The sequence below is a fragment of the Propithecus coquereli genome, unplaced genomic scaffold (genome assembly GCF_000956105.1).
Source record: "Propithecus coquereli isolate 6110/MARCELLA unplaced genomic scaffold, Pcoq_1.0 Scaffold876, whole genome shotgun sequence".
Taxonomy (NCBI): Eukaryota; Metazoa; Chordata; class Mammalia; order Primates; family Indriidae; genus Propithecus; species Propithecus coquereli.
In genome coordinates this window covers 24,823-50,235 of record NW_012155018.1, presented here as the reverse complement: position 1 = coordinate 50,235, position 25,413 = coordinate 24,823, and the positions used below count along the sequence as shown (strand labels likewise).

General features: G+C 57.1%; 1 protein-coding gene across 1 annotated transcript in view; it reads left to right on the top strand.

Annotated features, from left to right (window-relative positions):
• Positions 1–25,413, top strand: part of LOC105826278 (beta-parvin-like) — a gene marked incomplete at its 3' end in the record, with an annotated part of 68,276 nt that overhangs the window by 18,496 nt on the left and 24,367 nt on the right. The window contains exon 2 of the mRNA XM_012664232.1: positions 25,094–25,183. Coding sequence (XP_012519686.1) covers positions 25,094–25,183 — 90 coding nt within the window. The remainder of the gene's footprint in view (positions 1–25,093; positions 25,184–25,413) is intronic.

Genomic DNA, 25,413 nt, shown 5'->3' with positions numbered 1-25,413 from the left:
TTGCTCAGCCTGTTTGTAGGTGTTGGGGGATTGAGAACAAAGTGGAGACTGTTCCACCTGTGACTCTGTCACTGGTCACTCGTCCTGCCGCCAGCAAAGCCCTTCCGGCCCAGCGCTGACATGTGCCAGGTTCGTACTGCTGTGTCTCCGTGAAGACACTAGCAGGCGACGGTACCAGGCGGGCATGGTGATGCTGGTGTTCGACTTAGCAACTGCAGGGAGCAGGAAGGGACAACTACCCCATCCCTCCTCGATGGAAGGGGCACTTAGAGCTGGCGCTGCGCTTAATAAACGACGCTTATGCCAGGAAACGCTGTGTGAACAGGGGAGAGGACTGTGCAGCAGTCTAAGAAGGGGCCGTGGAGGGAAATCGAGTGAAGGTCTCTGTTAGGGGTTGAACTGTGTCCCCCTAAAAGGTATGTTCAAGTGCCTGGGAGTGTGACTTATTTGGAAATAGGATCTTTGCAGATGTGGTTAAGATGTAAATTAAGATGAGGTTGTACTGGAGTAGGGTGGGCCCCTAATTCCATATGACTGGTGTCCTCATAAGAAGAGGAAAAGCACAGAGACAGACACGTGCGGGGAGATCGGAGAGATGCTGCCACAAGCCAAGGAACACGGAGGATTGACGGCCACCACTGGGAACTAGGAAGAGGCGAACGGGACCCTCGCCTAGAGCCTTCAGAGACAGCGCAGCCCTACGACACCTTGGTCTGACTTCCGGCCTGCAGAGCCGGGAGAGTATAAATGTCTGTTGTTTTGAGGTGTCGGGACTGTGGCACTTTGTTACCGTGGCCACAGGATGCTAACGTGGTTTCCCTCTGCCCTCCGGTCCTCTGATCGCCTTGGGGGGCTGGTTCTCCAGCCGGCAAGGGCTGAGAGTGAAACTGGAAGGTCACAGTTGGAAGTCGAGTTAAAAGCATTAAACCGGAAGTGCTCCCTGAGAGTTCTGCAGCCCCGAGAGGCGGTGCGAGGGCGGATCGCAAGCACGCGGAGCCGCATAAATCGTGGCTCTCCGTGGCACCACGAGAAACCGGAAGGCGAGTCCTGCTTTCCTCCCGATTCTGAGAATGCTGGGAAAATGCGTGATCCCGACATCACCCCAGTGCTGCATTAGAACGTGGCATCGTGAACGTTCGTCGCTGAGAAGGTGGCAGTCTTGTTCCAGAAAAGGTCCAGAAAGGTCCAGAAAGTAAATATTTTAGACTTTGGGAGCCTTGCGGCCTCTGTGGAAACGGATCAGCTCCGCCCTTGCAGCGTGAAAGCGCCGTAGACGGTGCGCGGCTGCGGCTGTGTCCCCGTGAAAATTTACTTGCAGAAGCCGGTGGCGGGCAGATTCCGCTCACTGGTGGCAGTTGCCCGTCCCTGGTTTAAACCGACAATGTAAATAAAACGCACGCACGTACGACATGCTGTACTTTCTAGCGTGTTCTCAGAGACAGGATCGTTTGGAGTGTTCTGTCACTGCTCCCTGTGTGCCCCCCTGACATGAGCATGCGCTATCCTTCTGTCCCTCTGTGCCTGGCTGCCTGTGGGTTTCCTCCTGCTGGGTTTCGGCCCTGAAGTGGAGAGCAAGTGGGGAAGGGCACAGCCGTGGATGGGGGTAGCCCGGGCCTGAATTCTGCCTGCCTCATTTCCTCCCAGTGGAGCCTGACTGGACACGATACTCCACCTCCCGGTGCCTCAGTTTCCCCAGTCAGGTAATGGGGAGCCACCCCTGGTGAGAAACGGCCCCCGCGGGGGCCCAGGGGCAGCCGGTGTCCTCTTTGTCAGAGGGGCTCTCGGGCTGCTTGTCTCAACTTGGGGAAAATGCTCAGTTTAGAAGCATACAGTTCCCTTTGTGGGAAAATCAAACGCATTTTAGAGTAAATTAAATTAGGGGACTTGTGATCATTAGCTAAGTAAATTATTTTTTAAAAATCTAATGTGCCAAGCCGGGTATAGCGCATGGTGGCATACCCAATAAATATTTGTTAGGATGGGCCAGTTAAGTCATACGTAATGAGAGTATTTGGTTCTAAAACTAACGAAGTGACTGTACAGCAACAACAGCTTCTAAAAATAATCGATGTGCTTGTAAAAGGTCCCAGCTGGGGGAGGAGGCTCCTGCTGGATTCCACCCGGGAGAGCCGGGACGCGGTGTCCTGGGAGGCGTCCAAGGGGACATTTGTGACCTTGGTGCGGATCGTTCCGTAGCCTCCCGGCTCTGAGGCTGGCATCTGTCAGCGCCGGGCAGAGGGGTGTCAGGTGTGGCCTGCCTTAGCTGGGCTCGGGAGACCGGTGGGTACAGGGGGAGCTTTGTGGTTCATGGTTTGTGTCGTGCCGGAGGTGCAGCCAGGATCTGCTGTCTCCGCCCTGGGCAGCTGTGGGCTGGGGGGAGGGTGCCCAGCGCCAGGCCCCTGCTTGGTGGGGGAGAGGGGATGGGAGGAGACAGGCCGGAGGGGGCTGGAGCCCTGATCCCGCAGCTTAGGTCCTGGGGAGCCACTGTGGGTCGTGCTTGCGGGGTGGGGAGATTGGATGAGGGACAGGAGGGGGACGGGAGCCTCCCGGTGTGGGAAGTGCTTTGCTGGAAGCCTGGGCTCTTGGAGACGTGGTGAGGCCCAGACTGCCAGACCTGGCTTCATCCTCCTCAGCCACCCACCTGGGGTGTACTCTGGTGAGGGACATGACCTCCCCTGTCTAGTGGAGAAGAGGAAAACACCTGCCTCACTGGGCCCTTGAAAATAATAAGTGAGATAATACAAAATGTGTACCAGCTGCCTAGGGCTGCAATAACACAGTACCCCAGAAATTTATCCTCTCGCTGTTCTGGAGGCCAGAGGTGCAAAGTCAAGGTGTCGGCAGGGCCACGCTCCCTCTGACGGTTCCGGGGTTGGGGGGAGCCTTCCTTGCCTCTCCGGCCCCTGGTGTGGCCGTCAGTCCTCGGCACATCTTGGTGTATGGCGACATCACTCCAGCCTGTCTCCGTGGTCATGTGGCCGTGTCCTCCCTGTGCGCCTGCCTCTCTTGCCTACCTGTGGCCTTCTTCCCTCTGTGTGTGTGTCTGTGTCCACATTTTCTTCTTCCAATAAGGACACCAGTGTGACCTCATCTTGAGTTGATTAGCGAAGACCCTATTTCCAAAAGGGGCACGTTCTCAGGTGCCAGGTGGATGTGATTTTGAGGGCGACTTCATTCAACCGTGGTACCTGGCGCTTAGTTAGCGCGTGAAACCTGCTAGTCATTGTTACCACTGTGTGGCTGCTTTCATGGATGGGGAGTGCTGAGGGATGAACAGTCGAAGCGCAGTTGATGGTATTAATATTTTATCCTCGGAACCGTCAGAGGGAGCGTGGCCCTGCCGACACCTTGACTTTGGACCTCTGGCCTCCAGAACAGCAAGAGGATAAATTTCTGGGGTACTTTGTTACTGCAGCCCTAGGCAGCTGGTACACATTTTTTATTATTCCACGGTTTGTTTTGAAGAGTGTCCTTGGTTTCAGAGGGAGGATTTGTTCTCTTTTGGTTAATAAAAGACCGTGAGGCTGTTTGCGCAGCGTACACACCGCTGAACCCTTTTAGGGTTTCCTCTGCTACTACTGTTTCATCCTGTGTAATTTTTCAGCCGTAAGGTAAACAGCAATTTTTATGACATACACTCCTTTAAAATATGTGCTGTTCTCTGTCAGCTTGGGAAGCCGAATGAGCCGGTGTGGTGTCCCGGTCTCGTTCTCAGGGGAGAAGAGGTGCCCACGGCCATCAAATGCGGGTGTTGGGAGTAAATTCAGAGTATCACGTACTTGGTGTTGATTGTCTCAGCTTAAAAAAAGTTGTCATACGTCTTCTCCTTTAAAAAGTCTCGCTTAGCTTGTTTGACAGGTACAGAAGGTGTGTTACTAAACAGATGCAGAGACTGCTGTCGTTGGGTTTTAAATAGCACTCGTCATTCTCCTCGGGTGCGTCTGCTCAGCGGAGTGGACGTGCGCAGGTCGTGCTTGCTTGCACCGCGACGCCGTCTCTGCCTGTCAGCAGAAGAAAGGTTCTTGCTCGTGTCCTGGGCAGCTGGAAAGGACACTCAGAAGTGTAAGGTGACTTCTTGCATTAGAACTCGATGGCATTTCTAATCCCAGTATCTGTGGCAGTGTGAGCCCCTCTCAACAGGGAACTTTAAATGTTTGAGCAGGAGGCTGAGCCACAAGAATTTGGTGGCGAGGAAGATGGTGGAAGCTGGGAGTTTTGGGGTTCCAGAAATCTTGGCATTTCGGGTCTGGTCCAGATGGGAGCGTGAGCATCAGGAAACTCCACTATTTTGCCTGTCTGTGCATGCCCGTGAATCACTGACCACGTAATTGCCGAGAGTATTGATTTGGGGGTTAAAAATTTCAAGGAGCAGGAAAATCCACAAATACGGAATCCATGAATAATGAGGGTTGGCTGTACTTTGACAATTATTTGTGGAGCACTGTAGCAGGAGGAAGCAAACTGTTTTCCTCACACACCGCTCCGTGTACGATTTCTGATACCAGGTACGTGAGGCTCTCTCCCCACACACCACGCATGCACCAGCTGGGTGTCCTGTAACCCGATTCAGTTCTGACCGTCTACCTGGAGAGAGCCCTCCCCAGCTCCCTGGCCCCGCAGCGGGGTGTTCAGTGGACGGGCATGGCGCCTTCACTGATAAGAGGGGCCTGGGACGTTTTCTCCCTTGGTTTGTGTGGGCTCAGGTGGGCCTTCTCGCCCGTCCCCTGCACGTGCCCTGCCGTGGAAGGGCGGAGGGCCGGTCTTGGGGTGGTGCTGGGGGTTGGGGAACAGAATACTGCTCTCTGTTAAGCCATGTGGGGGTGGTATGTGTGCCACGGCCACATCAGCTTGTCTTCCTTCCTCACTGCTGGTTAAAGTCATGCCAAAGCCAAGGTGTTTGTCCAAGAGGGTGGCGTTCCGGGTGGCTGTTTCTTCCAAGCCACGGTGTCTTGGATTCCTTTTCCCTTGGGTGTGTTTTGTGGTAAGGAATGACACGTGACCTGAATGGACAGTGCCCAGATGTGCAAAGTTGGAAGAGCAGAAAGCAGCCCAATTAGCCAGAACAGGAGGCCCTGGGTATGTAGAAAGGCCCAGCTGAGTTTGCCCGCGGCTGGGTTGGTGCCAGGGAGCCTCCGACAGCTGCAGATCTGGAGGCCCCTGAGGCCGACGGGCATGACCTTGAAGAAGGGGCCGACCTCACCTGCAGAGCCAGGAGAGGATATTGGCTTTGAGATGTGTGGCTATAAAACGTTATTCCAGATAGTTCTAGAATCGGGGGCTCAGAGCCGGAGGGGCCTTTGCAAGTTGATCTTCCCTTGACCTCCCAGTTTGGTGGACTGAACCCCTTTAGGGAACGCACGGGGTCTTGTGGAGGAAAGAAAGGGGCATTTGTTGGGGTTTTACCTGGATTGGTGCTGGGCGTGGCCCTGGGATCTGCCGTGGCACGGCCCTCCGCACGTGTGGGGCCAGCCGGGCCTGTCCCGAGTGCCCCGAAGCTCCAGAACATGCTGCGCCCCCCGCTCGCTGGTTTTGGTGCTTTGTGGGGAGCCTTCACCCATCCGCTCCGTCTCCCCCAGACGAGTCAGGGAAGTGGCGGCGCCATAGCGGCATGAGGACACCTGCATCTCCGCACTGCGGCCGCTCCCGGGTGGGGTTCTCAGGACGAGAAGTCTGTCTGGGAAGATTGTATTTTGTTACCCATCCTCTCTTTTTAAAGGAAGCCTCGATCTTTCTGAAAAGCTGTTGCAAGAAATGAGAATGGCAGCGCAGCAAGTATTTATTGTTGAGTGCCTACTGTGTACTGGGCAGCTGGCTACGGTAAGTTACCCTTTTCTGGAAATATTTTGTCCTTCAGCTGAATGCTTTGTTATTGATTGATTGGTTAGACAGAGCTCGCAGCCTCAAACTCCTGGGCTCAAGCGATCCTCCCTCCTCAGCCTCCTGTGTAGCAGGGACTACAGGCAAGCCCCCACGCCTGGCTAAGTTTTCTGTTTTTTTTTAGAAACAAGGTCTTGCTGTGTTGCCCAAGCTGGTCTCAAGCTCCTGGCCTCAGTGGATCCATCCTCTCGCCTCGACCTCCCAAAGTGCTGGGATTGCAGACTTGAGCCACCACACGCGGCCTGAATGCTCTGATTTTTTAGAACTCAGCATGTTTGTGAGGCAGCGAGGGGCCCAGGGGATTCAGACAGAAGGTGGGGAATGGACGTGCCTTTCTGCCCCTCAGCCCCTTGGAGCTCGGATGGAAACAATTCACTAACAAGGTGGAATTCTTCTCTGGCTTTTAACGGGTTATGTTGAAAAGGATGCAACCTGTTTATGAGGGTGCAGCTTGCATTTGGCTCAGTCTTAATTAATCTTCCTGGTGAGGGGCGCCTCTCCCACCCTCCAGCCCCACACCTTATTTTCATAGCACCTGCCATTCTCTGCAGTGTTGTTTTTATGCATTTATTGACTTTTCTCCCACTTTGATACCAGCTCCTTGATGGCAGCGCCTTTGTCTTCTCACCGTGGCACCCTGGGCCTCAGCGATGCCCGGTGCACAGTAGGCGCGCGGCACGCCCTGGGAGGGGTCCTGACGTGCACTCTGTGTGTAACCTCGAGCACCCCGGCTCACCCCTCGCTGCCTTAGTTTCCTCAGCTGTTAGATGAGGGTGGCATTGAGACCTCCTTGCCTTAGGGGGCCTTGATGCGGATCTGCTGACGCAATGATGTGCCGGCCCTCGGGGGCACATGCTGCAGGCAGAGGTGGGTGTAGCTGTTGTCTGGCACCCTGCCCATTCCAGGTCCTTCCTTCGGCGACACGAGTGCCACCGAAAGCCAGCCTGCCGCCTCCGCAGTTGGGCGGCCTCAGCGTGCTTTGGTTTTCTGTTTCCGGTATTTGATTTGTGTTGTCGTGGAAACGGGGTGACAAGTGTTCAGCGCCTTAGCATTTGGTCCCCTGATGTAGTCTGCTACCATCGGGTGCACGGAGTGCCTGCGGGGACGTCGCCTCCCGCGGGGGTTGGGTGGAGAGTGGCCCCTTCGCCCCTCCTGTCTGGGGCCAGACGGAGCGAAGGCGAATTAGAGGCCACAGTCTGTGGTTCAGTTTGTTCGCCGAGCCACGTGTGCCTTGAGTCACCCCCTTCCTTCCTCTGTCGCGTGTTGTGGGTTCGTGTTCCTGGGGAGTAGTTTGCGGGCCGTGAAGTCGCTGGGAGTGGAGATAGGAGTGACGTGTGTGGTTAGCAGGGCTCTATCGTTGGAGAACAGCCCATCCTCCCTGCGGCTTGGGCCTTTGTGGCCGACCCCAGGGTCACCCTAAAGAGGCCTTTTCCTCGAACTGCAAGTCACGGTGGCATCCCTGCCGCGGCCATATATGAACACAGTGCGTGTCCCCTGCCTGCCCTGCGATGCCGCCGCGCCTTCTGTGGAGCAGCAGGGTGCATTTCCAACCCGCCTCCGCCGCGCCCCGCTCGCCAGTGAGTTGTCCTGGTTTCCTTCTCGTCGTTGTCAGCAGGAGTTAAACCCAGGCCAGCCGTATTTTCTTTTCTGCTTTAGGGCAGAATTTTACTTTTGTGAGAGTGGACCCCGGGGGCCGCTTGACTTTTCCCAGGAAGCTGATGGGACGTTGGTGTTAGGGAGACGGGGCCCAGGTGGCCAGGGTCTGACTCGTGGGATGAGGTTTCCGTCCCTCTGGCGGGGCTTGTGGATCTCCAGGCCCAGAAGAATGGTGTTTGGAACATTTTCGGGGACAAGCTGCAATTGAGATTTCTTTTCCCGCGAGGTGTCTGGTACGGTGGATGTCTCTGGTTCTGTCTATCCCGTCCCGCTAGCCACTCTTGGCCAGGGCCTGGCCGTCCTCCCGTCTCCACTGAGTGAGACATTCTGTCTGTCTTGTCTTGGGAAGGCGGGTCAGTGGGAGGCGCTTTTCGCTGGGCAGGCCTGGGGCTGAGCCTGGCTCTGCTGTTACTAGTGTTGCTCAATTGTCCTCCCTGTGAAGCGGGAACAAGGGCACAGCTGAAGTTTGCTGAGCGCTTTCTGCATCCCGGAGACTGTCCCAACCTCCTAAGGCACTTTGCCTCATGCTGTCATCATGACAACTTTTCTTTTACAGTTGAGGAAACCAAAGCCCAGGGAGGTTCAGTAACCTGCCCAAGGTCACACAGCGAGTGGGAGTGGGCACAGCCTGGCTCCCTAGTCAGTGCTCTTAACCTTGGCTTGGAGGCCGCCTCCCTGGGCCCTGCTTACTCACCTGCTCCTGTGTCTCTGATACCGAGCAAGCTCCCAGCGAACTCTCCTTCCCCTCTGTGCTGGAATTCGCATTTTTCCCCGAACTCCGCCTTGCGTGTCCTTAAGGAGAAGATGCCTGTCCAGGTCCGCAGATGAGCAAGGCAGGAGCCCTTCCCTGGAGGAGCTCACAGACTGGTTTTTGCTTTGACCTGTCACGTTCTTTTAAGCAGGCTTTCTGTAGCGGCCGTTTGCAGAGGAGAGACAGCAGGTGAGGGAGGGGCTGAGGGATTCGATGGGCGGGGGAGGGGGGGTCTTCGCCCAGGTTCTCTGAGGCAGCTCTTCAGAGACAGGCAAAGCGTGGTTGACCTGGGCCAAGGGGCTCTTCCCCGCAGTGCAGGCAGGGGAGGGGGCAGGCCCTGCGCCCCTCTTGGGGACTTGCCGACTTGGCTCTGTCTAACCAGGGGGCTGGAGCCCTGCACTCGAGCTTGTCACATGTTAACCCCTGAGGCTCCCACCAGGCTTGTTCTAAGCCAGTGGTTCCTATTCAGGGGCCCCTGCCCTGGACCCCAGGCCAGGACCCCACCCTTGGCCTGGTGGGGAAGAGTCACTGTGCAAAGTCCTTGAGCCCAGGTTCACTCCCTGCAGTGTTTCCCAGAGAGCGTCCTGGGACCCGCACTGGGTGGGCAGGGGAGGGAGACGCTGAGTACTCTGCCCCTCCCCTTGGAGAATCACAAGATGCATTGGCATAATCAAGGCTCTGAGAAGTCCTGCAGAAAAGACATCTGTTTAGCTTTACTTAACCCAACACCTCCTCTACTTCTGGCACCTTTGAACGTCCACGCCGTGAGCTCAGTTTGGGAAATGCCGGTGGAGACCGAATAAAAAGCTGTCTTGCTCGTGTATGTGCTGCTGCTCTTTGGTTTTTCTCAGGTTGCCTTGGTCTTCCTGAAGTGCGAACCAATTTAAAAGTGCAGCCACTGAGGAGGGAGGAGGTCTGCTAGGTTTGCTGTTAGAAAAGGGGTCCCCAGCCTCCGAATGCTTGAGGACCCGACGGAGACCACCCCGTCCATGGTGGGCCATCCGTCCCCACCCCCCACAACCCTGCCTTTGCACCCAGAGGTCTCTCCTGGAGTCGCTCTGGTCACCCGTGTGTTTGTCTTGTCACCTTCTCCAAGCTCGGTGTCCCCTGTTGCATGCGAGGACGTGGGAGTCGTGTCTGGGCTCGACCGTGAACGTGCGTTTATTCTGGATGCTTAGCTCGTCGGACAGGGAAGGTTCCAACGCAGCTCCGCGGCTGGCTCGTCGTGGCTCCTTGGGCGACGGCCTGGCCTCCCCCAGCTTTCTTTCCCTCGTCAGTGACACGGTGATAATCGGGTGACCCCTCACAGGATTGCTGGGGACCCCTGCGGGCCTCCACGCTCACCCAGTGCGAGGACCCAGGAAGGGAAACCGGCCGAGCTGCCGCTTCTGTGTTAGCGCCAGGTGCTGGCTTGGGTCCTGCCTCCCTCCCTGCCGAGATCCGAGAATACGGGAACTTTTGGAGATTTCTTAAGCGTCTGTGACTTTCCCGCATCGGTTATTTTCTGGAAAGGACTTCATAGTTGGACAGACTTGGTTGCGGTACGAATGGTGCCACCGACTGCCGTTCCTTGAGTGAGTCCCGTTTGCTGGGCCCCTGTCCCCTGACCTGTAGGAGTCCGCCCATCCCAGCCCCCTTTCCAGGCTACCGGGAGCCCGAGCGAGCTCACCGGACAGGACGTGGGCAGACGGGCCCTTGGTAGATGCTAACTCCCTTCCCCCGTGGAGCTGCGTCCATGAGTCTCTGTCCCCACTGCACAGGCCACCCCACACACCCTTTTGGGTGGGGGACTTTCAAGTTGGGCATGGGATAGGACGAGGGAAGGGAACTTGAGAAGGAAGAGCCGGTAGTTTGCTGATTGGGACTTCAGAGTCACCCTCTCTCTTCCTGGCTGATAGACATCTTCTTGCCACAGGACAGCCCTGAGCAAAAGAACATGTTTCTGTTATCACTAATAAGTCCCCTGCCCGCTGGGAACATGAGGATGGAGGACTGCGACCCTCCCCCTCCACCGTGCAGGACAGACTCCTTCAAGACTGGGCTGCAAGGTTGCCTCCTCCAGGAAGCCTCCCACGACTACCACTCGTTCCCTCCCAGGTCCCCAGCATTCTCACACTGCTCCATTATTTGTCTCCTGGGCGCTGAGGCCATCGGAGTAGGGCCCGTGTCTGAGTTCCTCCCCAGCCCCACCCCGGGCCCGCCCGGTGCCTGGTGCCAGGGCTGATGTGAGAGGATGTCCACTGAGTGGTTGTTGGATGAGTGAAAAAACAAATGCAAACTAGGCCAAATCTTATCATAATTAGACTATAAATTTTGTCTAAAAAGCCAGACTTTTATTAAGTGGAGGAAATTTAAAGTGATTGAATACGTCCATGCCTACTTTTCCCGGCTCTTGACACTTATGCCTCTCAGGCACCAGCTGCGAATAAACGGGAGCAAGAGAGGACGGTGTCCTCATAGTTACTTTCTCTGAATGCAGAGGTTTCGGTGCAGCTGAGGAAGTGGGGGGTTTGGGGTGTGCTGTCCCTGAGCAGAAACAGTCATCGCCGTAGAAGGCCACGGAGACCCTGGAGGGAACATCCCTCGGAAAGGGGGGAGGCAGGTCCCGCAGCGGCCGTCCTGGGACAGGCGCCGGGCCCCCTCCTTCCCCACTGCTGGGTCTCCAGCCGGGCTGCGGGACTGGCCTGTTCACAGTAGGTCCGCAGGCTAATTCCGAGCGTCGTTGGCATTTTTACACGTCTCTCATTTCGTCCGTAACGCCGAAGGAGCTGTGGCGATGGTGCGCATTTGATGCGGTTTTCCGGTGGACACCATCGAGGGCCGACCACGGTCAGACCCTGTGCTGGGCTCTGAGGATGCGGACGAGGTCCCTGCCCCAGGTCCCTGCTGCTCAAGTTGGGGACAGTTTATGAAACAAAATGAGGGGCAGGAGCGAGGCGGGGCTCTGTGCTAGCGGAGCAGCGGATGCTTGGGTGGGGCAGGGAAGCATGACGGGAGCCAGTCGTCTGAAGCTGGGCTGAAGCCCCTGGCAGAGGGTGGAGGGAAGCCTGGCGGTGCCAGCGAGCCCTGGCATTTTGAGCCCGTGGTCCGTTCTGTTGCCTGCACAGCGGCTGGGTGAGCAAGGTGACAGAGTCCCTTCAGCGCCGGGTCCCCTGGCGCTGGTCAGTGGCACCTCCTGGCAGCAGCTGTCCAGGCTGCTCATGATGCTGACTGCACACTTGGCTGGGCTGGCCGTCCCTGCCTGGGCCCAGCTGTCGCTGGTGTCCAGAGCCTGCACCTGGCCAGAGCCCAGTGGCTTCCCTGCCCGCCACTGCCCAGCGCTTCCTGTGGGGGGTCCCCGTTGCCAGGGCAACGAGAGGCCAACCAGAGCAAGCTGCTGAGCTTCTCATGGCCCTGAGAGTGGGGACCGGGGCTGGCTGAGCCTGGCCTGAGGGACAGAAGCAGCAGAGGACCCCTGCTACCCTGGGGGCAAGGGGGGATGGGGTGGCATCATCAGTCATCGCCTCCGCCGCACCCCCAGCTGCCCGCTGTAGCCCCAGGCCAGGCCAGCGGGGGTGTGCGGGGCAGTTAGAATCCAGCAGCAGCAGCAGCGTCCCTCTCTGCCCTCGGGCCCCTGCCTCTGCCCACCTCATGTCCCCAGGGATGAGAAAGCAAAGGACGGGGAGCACAGGCTATTTCTCTGTGCCAAGGAGACTCACCTGTGGGAGCCCCTTGGGGAAGGGGCTGGGGGTGGGGGGTCCCCATGGCAGCAGGCAGGAGCCTTTCTGCTCAGCTGTGCCTTTGTTCCGAAGGGTCTGGCTGTCCCGGGAGACTGAAGGGCGCCCACGCTGTGCACGTAGCATCTGCTGTTTACACGGCAGACGACAGCTGGGTGTCCACATGATGGCCCTTGGGGCAGGAAGCAGGACCCCCCATCATGCCTGGCTCCTGACGTGCATGATGGTTCCATAGTGTCTGCGGATGCCACATGGTGTGGAGAAATGTCAGCAGCCTCTGCCTGGCCGGCTGCTGGGGCTCCCAGGGCTCCTGAGTCAGCCGGGATCCGGCTCCCCGATCTCGGCTCCGGATGAGCGGCTGTGGCGCCGTCCTGGGCACTGCAGCGTGCCTGGCACACCCCGGCCTCTGCACGCTCGATGTCAGTCGTGACAGCCCAGACCGTCTCCCGACTCTGCCCCGTGTTCCCTGGCGGTAGGGGGCAAATCGACTCCGGGTGACAGCACCCCAGGAGTGGGGGTGGGGGTGGGGGAAGGGAAAACCTGGGCCTGGGGACATGGGTGCCTGTGGCCTGCCTGGGACACATGCGCACGCGTGTGCGTGCACACACACATACACACAAATGTGTGCACAGTCACTCTGAAGGGCCCCCCCCCCGCTGCTCTTTTTTTTGAAAAATGGAAATAGACCATTTGTGGAGCAGTTTTGGGTTCGCAGCGAGATGGAGAGCAAGGACGGAGATGTCCCGCGTCCCCGCCCCCGCACACGCGCAGCCTCCCCACCGGGGGACGTTTGTTACAGCTGACGGGACATCGACAGCCTTGTCCCCAGAGTCCCCAGTTTACGTCAGCGCTCAGTCTTGGTGCCGGGCGTTCCGTGGGTTTGGACAGACGCGCGAGGACACGGATCCGCCATCCTAGCACGTCCGCGCGGCTTCTCCGCCTGAGTCCTCTGTTCACCCCTCCGCCCCGCAGCCCCCGGCAGCCGCCGACCCTGCTGCGGTCTCCGTGGTTCTGCCTTTTCCTGGATGTCGTGTGGTTGGGATCACACGGCCTGCAGCCTTTTCAGATGGGCTGCTCTCGGTAGCAGTGCGCGCGCTTCCTCACGACTTCATGGCCTGACGGCTCGTTTCTTCCCAGCGCTGGCTGACACTCCGTTGTGTGGACACGTCCCAGCTCGTGGGTCCCCTCACCTCCAAGGACCAGCTGTGCCCCCTGCAGGTGGGTGGCCCGGGCTCCGTGGAGTTGTGATCGAGAAGCTGAGCCTTAACCGCACCCAGCAGGGGCCTGTGGTCGTCTACACCGCCGGCAGAGGGCGGTGGGGAGCCCGGGAGGGTGAAGTGAGAGAGGGTGCTGAAAGGGGGCGGAGGGGAGGGCTGGGACCTGAGTGTGTCCACAAGGGCGCCTGCCGGGCCCAGCGAGGAGACAGCTCGGTCCCTCCGACGCTGGGCCTATTGTGAGTTTCTCCATGAGAAGACGCTCACGGAACCCGGGGGCTGGTGCCCAGAAGGATGCTGGCAGGATTGAGAAGACATCTGTGTCAGGTGCACTTGGGGACAAAGAAGAGACACAGAGGTTCCGGGCAGGGAGCGGCCTGAGGGACACAGCTGTGTCTGGAAAGGTCAAGCAATTAGCGTGTCTCTGGCCACGTCGCAGGAGCCCATTAAATAGCCAGGCCACGGAGGGAGGCGGCGGGTGGTCTCACCCCACGGCCTTCGAGCCTGGGCTGCTGCGCTCAGCCGTCCTGAGGAGCCGCGGCGGCGAAGCAACTTTAGGGCTCGCTGGCTGTGAGGACATCCTGTGTTTTCGTGCATAAAAAATAGTACATTTTAGCAGATTTGCTACTAAGAAGCCAAAGCGCTCAGGCCTTGGTGTCACAGGAGAGTGACCTGTGGCAGCCTGGGGACAGTGTGTTTTTATGCTTGGTGTCGGTCAGACGCATCCTCTGTGCTTGTTTGTGGCCAGAGTGCCATCGTGCCTTCGGGTGCCCAGCGTGGAGCAGGTGCTCAGTAAAACTGCCGCAAGGAATATTCTGGGCCTTTCGGAGTGACACGGAGTCACTGGGGCTGTCTTGAGACTCGGTTTCTCAGGGCTGCTGTAACCAAATTCACCCATTCGGCAGATTAAAACAACACGAACCTATTACTTCACAGCTCTGGAGGGCAGGCGTTGGCAGGGCCGGTTCCTGTCCCGAGGCTCTGGGGCGGGTCCACTTCCTCGCCCACCGCCGGGAGGCCCCCACAGTCCTTGGTGCGCGGCCCCTTCCTCGTCCTCAAGGCCGCAGGCGTGGCATCTTGCGGTCTGCGTTGCGTCTGTCACCGCGTCTCCTTCTCTGAGACTCTGAACCCTGCCCCGTCTCGTACAGACCCCCCGAGTGATCCTGGCCGATCTCCCGTCCAGGGCCCTTCCTTTGCCACGTCCGTGAAGTCCCTTTGGCCGTACGAAGTCACAGGTTCCTGGGATTGACATGTGGATGTCCTTCAGGAGCCGCCATCCAGCCTGCCGTCAGGACCATAAAAGACGGAGGACAACCTAGGTCCTTTGAGTTCCAAAAAGGGACGCCACAGCTGTAACCGTTAGTGTCCTGAAGCATTGATTGATTGATTCGTTCATTCATGAGTTCATCGTGGAACTCACCGAGTGCTCGCAGAGCGCCCCCTCTGGTCCAGCACGGTGCTGGGAGCCGGGGACACGCAGTGGCCACGCGCCTGCCCTCACAGAGCCCTGTGGACGTGACCCGGTAACACGGGCGGACGCCTGCTGTGACGTCAGCTGCGAGGCGGGAATGTAGCAGGAAGTAGGGGCGGGGAGGGACTCCCAACATGCCTTTAGCTCCCAGCCCCTCCTCGGCCTCTGTGCAAAGGCGCAGCGTCTGGGACGGATGCGGGAACACCGCGGGTCTGGACGTTCTCTGTTGCCGTGGGTGTGGCGTCCGTCCCGGATGGCGGAGCTGCCTGTGCCCGCTGGGGCCGAATGCCATGCCACCTGGCTGATGGAGCATCGCAGGTGGGCACAGAGCTGCCAGCATGAGGGGCTGATGGCTTCACGCACCCTACAAAGCCACCTGCTTTTGGGAGGGGCTGTGTGTCCCCAGCAGGCGGATTCTCTCCTTGGCGGAAACATTCAGTCTGTCTCGCGGCTGCAGGCGGAGACCGGCCGCTAGAGGGCGCCGTCCTTCCGGCCTTTCCACGTCCTCCCAGCCGAGCGTTTGTGTGGCAGGTGCACAGCAGAGTCCATTTTTTTCTAATGACTTGATGATTTAATCTTCTTATTTTGTCAGCAGAGCGCACTTTGGACTTCCCTGGGTACGCTGACACGTTGCGGATCAGATTAATTAATACGAGTTTCACAACTCGGGAGCCAGCCGTACGTGCCTCCCCGGATTTACTTTTTCCATTGCCGCTTCTGTTTTGTTTGTTGAGCACGTTTCTCTAAAGGTGTGTTAATCTCACCGGGCTCGTCCCCTGCTGGAAGTGATGGGCGGATTTCGCCAGGGTCACAGTGTGCCGCTTGCCCGCAGGTGGCTGGGCTCGGAGGGGCGGTGACTGTGACACACCCCAGGGAGATGGTGGAGGCGCTTTTCTGATAATTGTCTCTTTCGGGTTTCTCATCCGCCCCCACCTTCTGCTGCTTCTAGGTTCTTTCTTCCTTTATTAGTAACTAGTGACAGATCTCACGACCGATCATTAAAGTCACTTTGAAGTATTCACTAGAAGCCAGTGTGATTGATTGGTGGAAACGCGACACATGTGTCCTCCGAAAGCCAGGGAAGCGGAGCGCTCATGTCAGAGGACTCGCCAGGGGTCAGGACGCGGGGACAGCGGCTCTGGAGCGAAGTCGGAAGAGGGAGACGGGAGGCGAATAGGGTGACATTTGGGGGCAGGGGAGGCTGGCCGCAGGGATGTGCGTCCGGCTGCTCATCGAGGTGGGGTAACTGCGCAGCGTGCTCCAGAAGGGCGCGCCGTGGCGATGGCGCCCTGGAGCCCGCCGCTGAGGTCCCCGGGGGAGCGGCGCCTTGCTCCCCAGCAGGCCCGTTTGCCTGAGTTCGGCCTGCTCTGCCGTCCTCCCCGCCTGCGTGTGGCTGCGTTTCAGCTCCACTCCGAGTCCCCTGAGGGACGCTTCCCAGCCTCCCGCGGGCCCCGTGGTGTCCTGCTCCCGAGTGGCCGTCAGTGCGATTTTCCTGGTCGCCGTGGACGGCTCTGACCCCGCTCGCCGCGGCGGACTTTAGGAGGCCCTTCTCGCGTTGCAGCGTTGGCGCCGCCACCCCGGAGTTTACGCAGAGGAGGAGTCCTGCTGTCACGCAGCCTGATCAGTGTCAGCTTTAGCTGCTCAGGGACCGAGAAAAGGCCTTTGTGGTGATGCCTGAGCCGCCAGTTCAGGTCTCGCAGGTCCTGCCTGGTTTGTGCGAGGCGGACGTTTCAGTGTCCAGATTCCTCGACAGTTACGGACCTCAGGGCACGTGGGCCCCTGCGCCGTCTGGACAGCTGCTTAATGAGGCCACTCCACGCCGGGCTCTGGCGGATGACCGAGGCTTCGGGACTTGGGTTCCATTTGGTTCCGCATAGGAGAGACCTTGTTGAGAAGATGGCCCTAATTGTGCTAGTCTGGTCCCTGAGCCCCGGTGCAGTGCTCACGGCAGGGACGGGCGGTGGGGAGGGCCCCCGTTCCTGCTCAGCCGCTTGGCCGCATGCCACCGTAGGATGTTCATCATCATGACGGCCTTGTGACCAGCGCCAGTCCTCACCCCTCTGCGGTGAAGAGACTAAAAGATTCACGGAGTGGAAACATGGCCGTTCTGCAAGGACCCTCCAGAGCCTCCGCTCCCTCCGATCCTCTGTCTGGGCCGGGGGTTTGCAGCAGGGGAAGGTGGCTTCTGGAGAGGGGACGTTTGCAGTGGGCTCTGAAGGCGCAGTGTGTTGGGTCTCCCGGTGTGAGCAAAGGCATGGTGGCCCCAGCTGGAGGGAGCAGGAGAAGGCGCTAGAAAGGCCAGCTGGGCTGGGTGGCAGAATGACCGCATGTGGTGCGTAGGGAGACATTTGGACTTTGTTTTGGAGGCAGAGGAGGGCTGGGATCGTCTGTGAGCCGAGCAGTGACCTGGTGGGCCTGTGTTCTGGGGACAATGTCTTGAGTCGCTGTGGGGTGGGTCAGTAGGGGGTGCGGGGTTGGCTGGGAGCCCCGAGGCCCAGCAGAAGGTCGTGTGGCCGCCCAGAGGTCTGGCCACTGTGGCTGGCCCCCGAGGCCTCCACCTGGTGCCTTCAGAGGGGTGAGCTGAAGAAGCTGACCCACTCGGGTTTCACTATGAAAAGCCGACCTGATTGTCGCTAATCTCCAAAGGATCCTTTTATCTCCTTTAGAAACGAGGTGCCCACTGCCAGCCCCTCCCGCACGCTGGTTCTGCGTGGGTGATGTGTAAACCTGACATTTTAACGCACACCTAGAAGTCTTTCTTTCTGTTCTCCTTCCTAGAGCAATTCATTTTCCTGTGGTTCTAACATTTTTCTGATCACCCCGGGGACAGAGGGGAAGAAAAGGCCATGTTTCCGGGCTGAGGGAGTGATCTATTTAACACTGGCTTCTGAGCTACAGCTTTTATATGTATATATTTATACTTCAGCAACTTTTGGTATTCAGGAGACCTAGTTTCCCGGAGACAGATGGCTCCTTTCCATCTCGGTGGTCTATATTTTGGATGCCTGCGGCAGGTGGCCCGCCGGAATGCGCACCCCAGGAGGTGAGGTTTGGGAATGTCGTACCAGTGGGCCCCTAATTGCAGAGCAGAATCCGTCCTCCTGGGTCCTCACCCTCTGCACGGCCACATCGCAGTAATTGGGTTCTCCGTGACCCACGACTGCCGGGCTAATGTAAGCCTTAATGGAAACCCTCTTTTTCCACCCAATTAAGTGGCTGGAGGTGGAATTTTGTGCAAGAACAGTCTCTTTCTGATTTCGCTTACTCGAATTCCCTACTTAGCTCCATTTTGCCTGTGTAAATGCTTCGTATTCATTTGTTCGTTCATTCTGTAGCTATTTATTGGGTGGCACGTGGCGGGCTTTGTGCAGGATACGAGGCCACAGTCATGAATGGGGCCTGGCCCCTGTGCGCTCTGTGCCAGGGGCAGGGAGGCAGGCACATCCCATAATTACGCGACTGGGGAATGGGGGTTCGTAGTTGTCATATGTGTGGGGACCCAGAGGAGGGTCCCTAACTCCTCCCAGGGGTGGGGGAGTGTAGAGAGAATGCTTTCCAGAAAAGTCTGGGGCGGGGGATGGAGTTGGATGATGGAAAGTGAAGGGCATTCCAGATGGGGGGACAGTGGGCAGAGGTGCGGAGCTGGGACCCACACGAGTGGTCTGGAGTGGCCTTGTTGGCAGGTGCAGGCAGGAGGAGCATGGAAGCTGCAGCTGGATTGATGAGAGGAGGGGTCCGCTCGTTAAGAGTCTTTTGGCACCACTATGAAGGGTTTGGGTTTCATCCTGGAGCTGGTGGGAGCTATGGCGTGTGTTACACCAGGGAGTGGTGTGGCAAGCTTTATGTTTTGGAAGACAATCCTTTGTCACTTTGCAAATGATAGAAAATGCACCTCAAAGTGGCTTGAGAACAAAATGGAATTCATTGGTGCATTCGACTGAATGGTCCAGGGGTGGCTGGTCTCAGGTAAGGCTTGATCCAGCACACGGATAGTGTTGCTAGATTCTGTTCCTCCTCTCAGCTCTTCAGACCTGACACCTTCATTTCTAGGTTCTGTGTGGTGGTAAGATGATTAGATAGCTTCAGACTACATCCTTTCTGGGTCAAGGCCAGTGGGAAAGAGTGCCTGTCTCATCCTCTACTCTTGGTAAAGTCTCAGTGCAGCTTATTAGCTCTAACTGGGCCATGCCTATCCCTGACTTTGTTCGTAGGTGTGTTCTGGGATGCCTGCTCTGTCCCCTGGGGCTGAAATATAAGGCCCGAGAGTGGTGGCAGGAGGGGCTGGCTCTCCCAAGGGAAAGCTGAGTCTTGTTTGGCAAAGAAGGATGAATGGATGCTGGAGAGGAAAAAGAGTGATGTCCAGGACAGTCACCTGAAAAAGGGGAGAGGCTGGGTTGGAGTGGGAAGAGGCCTGGAGTGAACCTATAGGGGTCAAGGTGGCAGTCCTAATGAGAGAGCCTCCTGGCCACCCCAGGGGTAGGACATGAGCTGCCACTGCCCAGGGTGGTCCTATGTCCGGCATCTTGGTTCCTTCCTCTGTGTTCTTGGCACCGATACCTGGGCTGGCGCCTTTGCTTTTACGCGTGGTCCCGAGGCAGGTTGTTGTTCCGCAGTCATTTTCATGGGTGGGGCTGTTCCGGGGCCCCCCCTCCTCAGGTTCCCCCCTCCTTCTGGGTAGCTCGCTCTGTTCCCTCAGGCTGACAGTGCTGTCAGGAGAGTCCTGAGGCTCCTTCTGGGTCCCAGAGCCATCTCTGTGGTTGAGCCCATTTTGTATCCTACCCTGTAGAATTGGGTGCCACTCCCTTGGGCCCCCACCAGACCCTTGCCAGGGCCTCTGTTGATTTTCCGTTCCTTTTCCTTTATTTTACAAGGGGCGTGTGAACACAGTCTGGTAGCAGACCCTCCCTCTGTCTCCTCCCCCTTCAGCCACGCAGCCCTCCCAGAGGTAATGCTGTTCTTGTCATGCTGGAGCATGCCCTTTCACTCCTTTTTCTGTGAATTTAGATATATACACATAGAAGTTCACAGTGTTGAATTTTCTGGTTGTATTTTTTATATAAATTTCGTGCTGTATTTTCTTTTTGAGATGGGGTCTTGCTCTGTCACCCAGGCTGGAGTACAGTGGCGTCATCATAGCTCACAGTAGCCTCAAACTCCTGGGCTCAAGGGATCTTCCTGCCTCGGCCTCCCGAGTAGCTGGGACGACAGGTGCGCTCCGCTGCACCCAGCTCGTGCTGTATTGCTTCGCAACCTGCTTTTTAAAAAAACCTCAGCACTGTGATCCGTGTTGCACTTAATTGTGCACCGAGTCCACACGAGCCTTCTCTGCGCAGGTGCCAGGTTGGCTGCTGGGCGGGAGTGCCCTGCAGACTCTCTGCAGCGAGGGCAGGGCCTGCCCAGCCACGTGCACAGCCCTGTGGCACCCCGCCACGGGCCTTTGTCTTATCAGCAGGCCGTGACTTCCCAGGCTTGCCGCGATCTCAATAGAACAGGTCTTTAGCTGTGAGCTCTTGATGTGGAGCCAGTACCGCCTGTTGACCTCCTGGATTTCACCGTATTGAAATGCTCACACATTTATTTTAGCCTCTAAACTTACTTCATTTTGGGAAATGGGGTGGAACCTCGTGCCCCAGCAGAGCAAACCCCGTAAATCAGACGTTCGAGCTGAGCGATCCTTCTGGTTTGGGCAGTAGTCACGGTGCTCTCTATTCCCCTGGCCTTGTCAGCGCAGCTCAGAAACTCATCCTCCGCGTAGAAATTACGCCACGTTAAACGCGCGTAAATACACCGAGCTGATTATGGCGGCCCGGCGTCCTGTGTGACAAGGCCGAGATCCGTTCCTCAGGGACAGCAAAACAGCTCTGCCACTCGAAAGGTTATGAGGCTCTTTCTTTTAAAGTTTTGCTCCATGGATGGCTGAGAGTCATTTCATTCTTTCCCTGCGTCCGGTCAGGAGGAGCTGCTGCTCTCCGTGGAGCTGTTAGCCTTTGCCATGTTTCACCCCGGGCAGGACGTCAGCATCGATCCAATTTGTAGTCCCGAGAAACTTGGAGATTGAACGTGGAGTTCATGACCTCCTGGGAAGGGCCAGGCCTGGCGTTTCAAGGCCTTTGCTCGCGTGACACGCCAGAAATAGCGCAGCCCTCGCGTTAAGGTCCGGAGAGCCCTCTGCTCACCTCGCCTGTGGATGTCGGGAAAGATTGCCCAGCGGCGTCTCCCCCCGCGGTCGGGGCCGATGATGTTTTTATTCTCATTTAGATATTATTTGGGTCCTATTTTAACTCCACTGAGCTGTGAGATGTTCACATGAAGTACAACTGAATTTATTTCTGGAAGAACTGCTCTGTTAAGACCTTCATGGCTGATGAATTTAATTATTCCGAAAAATTACAGCTTCTGCGAAGAAACCAGCCCTCTGGGCGCAGATGGAAGTTGGAAAATTCATAGAAAGCTCTCCTTTCCCGGCAGAGGCCGGGCAGCTCATCAGCAGAGGTGTCTGGGGGCTCCGGCACCCCCGACCCCGGCCGCGGGGCGGAGCTGGCGGTGGGGTTGCAGGGACGTGCGCCTTCCTCCCCTTGTCCCCCGCCCCGCGGCTCTACAGCCCACTTGGGCTCTTCGAGTGGGATCCGTCGTAACTGGCAGTGGGCGGGGCTTGAAAGGGCCGGTCACGTGGCCCAGATTGAGGCAGCGTTCCTGCCATTCTCAAGTTCTCCTTTTAGACGAGCGGCTGACGAAGAAAGGCCGTTTTTGTTGGCTTTTCTCTTTGATCCTGGTTCAGACGAGGCCCTCTGAAGTTTGTCCCCTGCTCTTTTGTTCTCGTGAAACCCAGGAAGTGCACATACGGTGTAGAAAGTCCCCACGGGTGGCAGAGAGTCTCTGCTGTGCCGAAACGACGCACTTACAGAAATGTCAGAAATGGAGTCCATGTTGTCTGGCCGCCCGGGCCCGCGACTCGGTCTCCCCGAGGCCCCTGCGTCCTCACCAGGCCACCTGTAGGTGATCCCCCGCTAGCTGCTCGCGCCCCATCTTTGCAGAGGGCGTGTCACGGCCCCTCGTCCTGCCCCGGTCCCCCTCGTGGAGCCAGAAACCGACAAGCCTTTGTGTTCTCAGATGAATTCTTTCCCTTAAGGTAACCTTGTACTTGAAACCAGCCTGGTTTCAAAGTTGTTTTCCTAATAACGGCAAAAGAAAAAAGCTGCCTCCAAATCCTTTTTTGGAAAGAACCTGGGTATAAAAAATTAAACAAATACATAAATGAAACCCTCCAAAGAAAAAGATTTAAAAAAATCAAAGATGGAACCTTTGTGTTTGGCCTGGGGTATAAATGGCAGGCTTTTTATGAGATGCTTTTAACGTTCAATTCTCCTTCCTCCTTTTTATGTTCTTATAATTCTAAATCAGAGCGGTGGTTCGTTTTTTTTTTTTTTTTAAACCTTGCCCAGTCTTTGGGTGGAGTAAGGGAAAGAGAGTGGGCTTTGGAAGCTTGTGTTCATCCCTCAACACACCGGAAAGTTGGCGTTCACTGAGGGTCACGCGTGCCCATGACTGTTCCGAGTGCTCATCTCATGGAAACTTTGGGTCACTCCAAGGTGTATCGGGCCCCATTTCACAGGTGGAAGCATGCACGGCTCGCCAGTGGCTGAGCTGGGATTTGAAACCCAGATTCTAAGTCCTTCCTTGTGCTGTTCTTCAATCATAAAGACCTACTATGTGCAGGAGCTGAGTTATCACTGGTTTGGGGGGAGGTCTAGGAAAGAGATAGTTACAGGGCTGAGTGACTTGAGCTGGGCAGAGGGAATCCTGGACTGGGAGGGGAGTGCCCAGCAGGGCTTCCTGGAGGAGGTGGCCAGTAGGCTGAGGCTTGAAGATGGGTAGGATTTAGCAGGGTGCAGTGAGATATGCAAGATCAGGTGTCCCTACTCCAGGGCTCACTGGTGGTGTAGGTCAGGTGGCTTTACATCTAACAGAGCAGGCCCAGCTAGGACCCAGCCACTCCCACGTGGACTTGCTAGGACAATAAATGAATGGATGGCATGGGAGGTGCCCTGCACATAGTAGGTGGTCAGGAAACGTTGGTGACCCTCTCCCCCTTTCCCTCTGACAGTCGGGATATGGGTTGGATGTATGCTACAATTGAAGTTTGCAAACTGGTGACCTCTGGCTGGCCCACAGAACTTGAGTTATTTGCTCACATTTATAAATTGGGAGATTCCACACAAAACCTCACATTTCCGGCTCTTCTTGAAACCTCAGAAGATCTGGCGAGTGTGGCCGGCACTTCCCACTCTGCCGTCTTGAGCTGAGCGAGGAGTGGCATCCCCAGAGACAGAGTGGCAAGGGTGCTCGTCCCGGCAGATGCCGTCCCTGTCTCTCTCTCCTCGCTTGGCTCCTGAGCTGCCCACCGGCCGCGGAGCTGGCACTGCAAGGTGAACTCGGCCGCGGTGGGAGCGTGTTGGCGTCGACTCCCTCGCGGCTGGCTGTTGGGTTTTGTGTGGACAAAGGCGTTCATCTCAGAACAACGCAGACACTTAGGAAAACAAGCGAGAGACGGTCTTTCCCCCTTAATCACTGATCTCACGAAATCGAGCCCCAGTCCCTTGGAACGTTCACACCCTCCGCGCACACCGCCACCGCCCGAGGACGCGTGCCAGGCCAGGCCGGCGGATCTCTCTCCGTGACTCAAGACAGCCGGCATTTAGCATCTTTGAAGTGTTTGTCTTTCTGGCAAGTGGACCAGTACTTTAAAAACCAAAACATTCCTGGGATTAACAGAAAGCCACTAAACTGGCACGGTTAGGTCCTCGGGGAGGGAAAAGACGTAGGGGCAAGAGGAGCCCCTCCTCCCGAAAATCAGACGGTCCTGCGAAGACAGCGATCAGGTTGAGACTGGAAGCTCCTCGGCAGAGGGGCTGTGTCTTTGTGAAAGTGGCAGGGCCCAGAAGGGCACCTCCTGAACCTCGGTGCGGTTCAGTATCAGCGGCCACCAGGCCAGGCTTCGGGAACTGCTGGCTCTGATCCGCCACCCACGTGCTTTGCACAGGCTCCCAGAGGCCCTTTCCCTGATTCTTGCCGTCCTTCAAGGCCGGCTCAGTTGCCGTCTCCTCCAGGCAGCCTTCCGTGCTTCTCCCTGGAACGAGGGACCTCACTCTCCTCTCAGTCATTTGTCCCTTCGTTTATTCCTCTCTTGGAGCCCATTGCAGAGCTGCCCTCCCACTCACAGGGCGCACATTCTGGGCCACCTGGGCACTCAGCAGTCTCCCGTATTCCTCCGAACCCCTGTGAGGTGGGTGCCGCTGCCACGCCCACATCCTAGATGGGGAAACTGAGCCTTAGTGAGGTGAAGGGACTTGCCCAAGGCCACACACCAGCAAATGGCAAAGTGAGATTTGGACCACGGCTCTGTGGCCACAGGCCTGTGCACATCCCGCCAGCCGGGCGGTCTGCCAGGCTGCACCCCCTCCTCCTGGACCCTGGGGTCTCTGCTTTGCTCAGGGCATCGTGCATAGCAAGCCCCTTCGGAATTTGTTGTTGCACAGGAGCCTGGGCGGCTTTTGTGAGTGTTTCTCATTTATTAAGGTTGCAAAATCCCTGGCCCTGTTTAGTGTCATCTTTGATGTTCAAGGGCGATGTGGAAATTTCTCTGTTTTTATGTGACCCAATTTCTGTGCTTTGAAAATGCTGTTCCTTTCCTCCTCCCTCTCTGTGTTTGAAATCAGACGAGCAGGGCTGCCTTTCCCCGTCTGCCCAGCTCCCCCTCCGCTCCCCCAGGCCCTCTGCCACGGCTCTGACGTCCAGGTCTGTCCAGTACACCCGCGATGTGCTGAATCTCGGGTCCTTCTGAGTAGAGTCACAGGCTCGTTGTGGTGACTCACCTGCGAGGCTCACCTGTGCCGTGAAGCCCACCTGTGCCCCTTCTGCTTACAGCAAACCTGGGTCTTTTGTTCTCCCTGGGCTGTCAGCACAACCATTGCAGACGGCTGGAAGGGACCTCCCTGGGTCTCTTCTATCCTCTCTACCTGCAGGATGCGGCTCTCCAGGGGAGGGGAGGGCGGCCCCACCTTCTCAGGGCCTGTTGCTGAGGTCCAAGCTTTGCCTTAGCAGCCTTGGGCAGATCTGGAAGCATCTGGAAGCATCCGGAACCTTCGATGTCTTAGTCATGTGTTTCAAAGAGCAGTGAAAACAGACTGGCAGAGCTTGGCTGGCACTGGGAAGTATTTGGTGAGGGGGAAGAGTTGCAGAATGTATTCTTGGTTCAGAGCAGTTTCCCCTGGGCTCTTTCTGGGCAACAAGCCTTTTAGGAATGTTTGTTAAATGCTGAAAAAAACAAGAGTTTATTTCTCTCCACTTCCACAGCCAACATGCGAGGCTGTCTGTGCTAACCTGGGTTTTCTTTCTTTTTGCTCAACAGTGAGTGACCTGCAGGAAGAAGGCAAAAATGCCATCAACTCGCCGATGTCCCCTGCCTTGGTGGACGTTCGCCCTGAAGACACCCAGCTAGGTAACGCCGGTTCCCCGACCCCCGCCACGAGACAGTCGCGCTTCCATGGCTCGAGATGGGTCTCGGTGAGGCTGACAAGGAGCCTGAGGGTTCTGGCCTCCTGACCTGATGCTGGTGGCATCGGGAGTCTGGTTCTTTGCTTCAGGTCACGTTTAGAAAAGTCTGTAGGGAAAGGCAAGTTCTCCCTCGTACGCTTCTGCCCCCGTCTTAGAATGTACGCTTTATTGTTA